Raw genomic sequence first — 3,707 nt, forward strand, 5'->3', positions numbered from 1 at the left:
TTTTTTGATTTTAAAATTATTTCAATACATCTATTTTGATCTACCTGCTTCTGTTGTGGATGAGTAAAGATGTTTCATTTGAAGATGTGTGTTACACCCGGTGGACCAGATCTATTAGCCAAATTTTGCATTTGTCTCTCAACGGACCAGATCTGGTAGATCGATAGACTAGATCTGATGGACTAGATTTAGTGGACCTGATCGGTGGACCAAATCCGATGAAAAAATCATGGACAAATATTCATGACACATTCGAGCATCAGTTGTCCATAGACGAGTAGAATAGTAGGTGATGAAAGTATGATTTTCACTAATCTGGGTGGACAATATGAGTAACAAGTCCATGGTAGCAGCTTGGATGGTGGACAACTGGGGTGTGTAGAACCAGATAAGAGGATGGTGGACAACTGGGTGTGTAAAAAAAACTTTCTTTTTCGTTTTTGATTTGCTATCTAAATACAAAAAAAAATCAATAGTCCTATGGGTAATAGCTTACCTTATCACCAATTAATGCGCCTTATAACTGTCGAAAATAATGTCTCATCCCATCAAGTTTTTGAAAACCGTGCAAAATGATGTCCCTTTGGTAGAGGGTATTTTCGTCTATTTTCCCACAACCTTTTTACTGTGTATGGCACTCCATAGAATACCAAAAGAAAACTGGTAGTTCCAATTTTTTTGGGTGTAAAACTGGCATTATAGATAATATTCCCCAAAAAAAATCTCAAATAATCTTTTTCTAAAAACTAATTTAGTTTTTATTTATTTTAAATCAGAAAATAGAAGAAATACTTCATAACCCTTAAAAGTATATAGTATGTACGACCCAACCAATCTAATTGGTTCTTTAATTACACGAACCCATTGTTTCTGGGTTGAATTTATCTTAAGCAATTAACAATTTTTTTTCTTGAATTTCTGGATTTCAAATCTTCTTCTCTTTCGCACAATATAGAAACCCAACTGTGTCTTTTCCTCATATATGGATATAGTTATGAACAACTCCAAATTTGTATAACTTCATATCGATTTGTTCTTTTTGATTTAAATTTAAGAAATTTTGTTCTCAAAACCGTGCACAACTAAGTATTACTTGGTTCAATTATTCCCGTTTTAAAAAAAAAAAAATACTCAAACCAAAAGATACAACTTGGTAATACTTGGTACACCTAAATGTAGATTGTAAGTTTTTGATGAGGAAATTGATTGGTTTATAGGTTTTTACAAATAATCCGAGCGAACTTGGAGACCACAATCTTTCAGATGCAGTATAAGTTTTCGATGAAGAAGAACAGTAGTCACCAATTCCAGTTGATTATGAAGAAACAAAGCCGTCTAATGGGGATTCAACAATAATTCTCTTAACCGTGTATAACTATATATAACTTGGTATAACTATGTTGATTTTGTAACTTAAAATTTTTTTAAACTAAAAAATACAACTTCGTAAAACTTGGTACAACTTAATATGGATTGTATGATCGTATATAGATATTTTCAATGATTCCTTCGTCACACCTACACCTCTTTAGAATTTCATGAACCTTTACTATTGCTCGGGTAAAGGAGGTTTCACTTGAGTTCGAGGCTTGGGCTTTTTTTCATATTTAGTATTTGAAGCCATATCGACAAAAAAGATAAATTTATGTCTAAGAGTTACTCAACTGAACCAGTTGTACAAACTCAAATTGAATCTATAACTGTCGAGTATTGAAATTGAATCTTACAATTTATTTGCAGGGAATAAGAGCTTTTTTGGTGTTGGTGGACTCGATGTCGCATCTTGTTTGGATATGATTTCTTCTAAAACCCTTGAAGTTCCATTGCGGGAGAGCTCTATCACTTATCGTTCTAGCACCCTTACATGGGAAGCAGAAGATATCATGGCGAAGACTACCTCTTTACGGAAGAACACCCTCTTGTTGGCATGGAAGGAATACATTTTGGTTTTGCACTTGTCGTTGGATTCTCAGCTCTTTACAAAACCTTGGAAGTCACTTGAAGTCACCGTTAAGCCAGGAAGAATTTTTCGTGTTCTCAGCTTTCTTCACCTCCGGTTTATCTCTTTGTTTCTTGTATTAATCTATTGTACTTCCTATGTGTTTGCAGTCTCTTCAGCCTTTAGTGATGTGTACTTTGTAGCAGGTCTTATGCTGTCTTCCTCCTGTAATGGTGGCTAATTCTGTTTTTTTTTTCATTAATAAAATTGTGGTGTACAGAAAAAAAAAAAACAATCACAAGATCTGAAATCGGATCTCAAATTATCAAAGCCTAATAACTGGGGAATTTGGGATTATTTGGATGGGAAAATAAAATTAATTTTTTTTTTAGGGAGAATTACTTAGATAGACCACAATTGTATGTTTATTCCTTAAACAGCCAATTTTTTTTTATTCCTTAGATGTTTAGTGAGATGGGTGTAATTACAATAAACACCCTTGGTCTGTTTTCACTTAAAAATTGCCACGTCAGATTCGACATGCCACGTCATATCTGAAATTGCCACATCATTATTCTGTCTTTAATGATAAAAGAGGAAGAAACTGAACATTTTCGTCACTATTCACAAACAAAAAAAAAACTGTTTTTTCTCTATCGAAGCCAACGAAGAACCCTAACTCTCGCCGCTTTTCTTTCTCGTTTCTTCCGGCCGCTTATCCTATTATCAGTGTGTCTCTCTCTTTCTCGTCGTTATTATTGTCGCATTTCTTCTCAACTTGGATGGAGACTTTTCGTTTTCTGACAAAAATAACAGGGAAATACGAAACGTCGTTTACGGCTGAGTTATGGTACATTATGGCTGAGTTATGACACATTGCGGCTGAGTTATGGTACATTACGGCTGAGTTATATTATGACTTATTGTAAGTTACGGCTGAGTTATGGCGAAAATATTTCTACCTCGGCGATTCCGGCGAAGAACTCTAATTCTCGCTGCTTCTCTCTCTCTCATCTCTTTTGGCCGTTTCGATTCTCAACGAGTCTCTCTCTTGTCGTCATTCCTATCGTATTTCTTCTCAAATTGCGTACATCCAACGTTCTAAGAAAAGAAAAGAGTTCTTGGTCCTCACATGTGGTTCTGTTCATGGTGAGAGTTGCTTTGAAGATGACAATAATGAAGACGAAGAGAGTGAACGTTAAACCTATGGCACTAACTCGTAATCTCATTACTGTCTTGTTATTTTGCCACTATATCGAAATCTCATATCCCATTCTCGAGTTTTGTTTCATTTGTTGCAAAAAAAGGTGTCTATGTCAGATCGGAATAGGCCAAGGAAAAGGCAGAAGACTAAAAAGAATAAGAAAAAAATTGTTCTTTCTCTCTTGAAGCCGACGAAGAACCCTAACTCTCGCCGCTTATTTTTCTCGTCTCTTCTGGCCACTTATCCTATAATTGGTGTGTCTCTCTTTCTCGTCGTCGTTGCTGTCGCATTTCTTCTCAACTTGGGTGGAGACTTTTCGTTTTCCGACAAAAAAACAGGGAAATACGAAACGTCGTTTACGGTTGAGTTATGACACATTGCGGCTGAGTTATGGTACATTACGGCTGAGTTATATTATGACTTATTGTAAGTAACGGCTGAGTTGTGGTTTTTTTTTGTAATTGTTCACGTACAGGTAAAAATATCTTTACCTCGGCGATTGCGGCGAAGAACCATAAATCTCGCCGCTTCTCTCTCTCTCATCTCTTTCGTCCGCTTCGACTC

General features: G+C 35.8%; 1 protein-coding gene across 1 annotated transcript; it reads left to right on the forward strand.

Moving 5' to 3' along the window:
- The first annotated feature begins 535 nt into the window (after nt 1-535).
- Nucleotides 536-2,180, forward strand: LOC17874318. Its single transcript, XM_006279128.1, has 2 exons — nt 536-593; nt 1,741-2,180. Exons 1-2 carry the CDS (start codon nt 536-538, stop codon nt 2,178-2,180), a joined length of 498 nt encoding a protein of 165 aa, XP_006279190.1.
- The last annotated feature ends 1,527 nt before the right edge of the window (nt 2,181-3,707 follow it).

The sequence above is a fragment of the Capsella rubella genome, unplaced genomic scaffold, assembly GCF_000375325.1.
Source record: "Capsella rubella cultivar Monte Gargano unplaced genomic scaffold, Caprub1_0 scaffold_101, whole genome shotgun sequence".
In the NCBI taxonomy this organism is placed as follows: domain Eukaryota; kingdom Viridiplantae; phylum Streptophyta; class Magnoliopsida; order Brassicales; family Brassicaceae; genus Capsella; species Capsella rubella.

Excerpts from the sequence above, each read along its gene's own strand:
- LOC17874318 (XM_006279128.1), top strand. The coding sequence starts at position 536 with ATGTCTCATCCCATCAAGTTTTTGAAAACCGTGCAAAATGATGTCCCT. Across the intron at positions 594-1,740 it reads TGATGTCCCTTTGGTAGAGG|GGAATAAGAGCTTTTTTGGT; the intron begins GTATTTTCGTCT and ends ATTTATTTGCAG.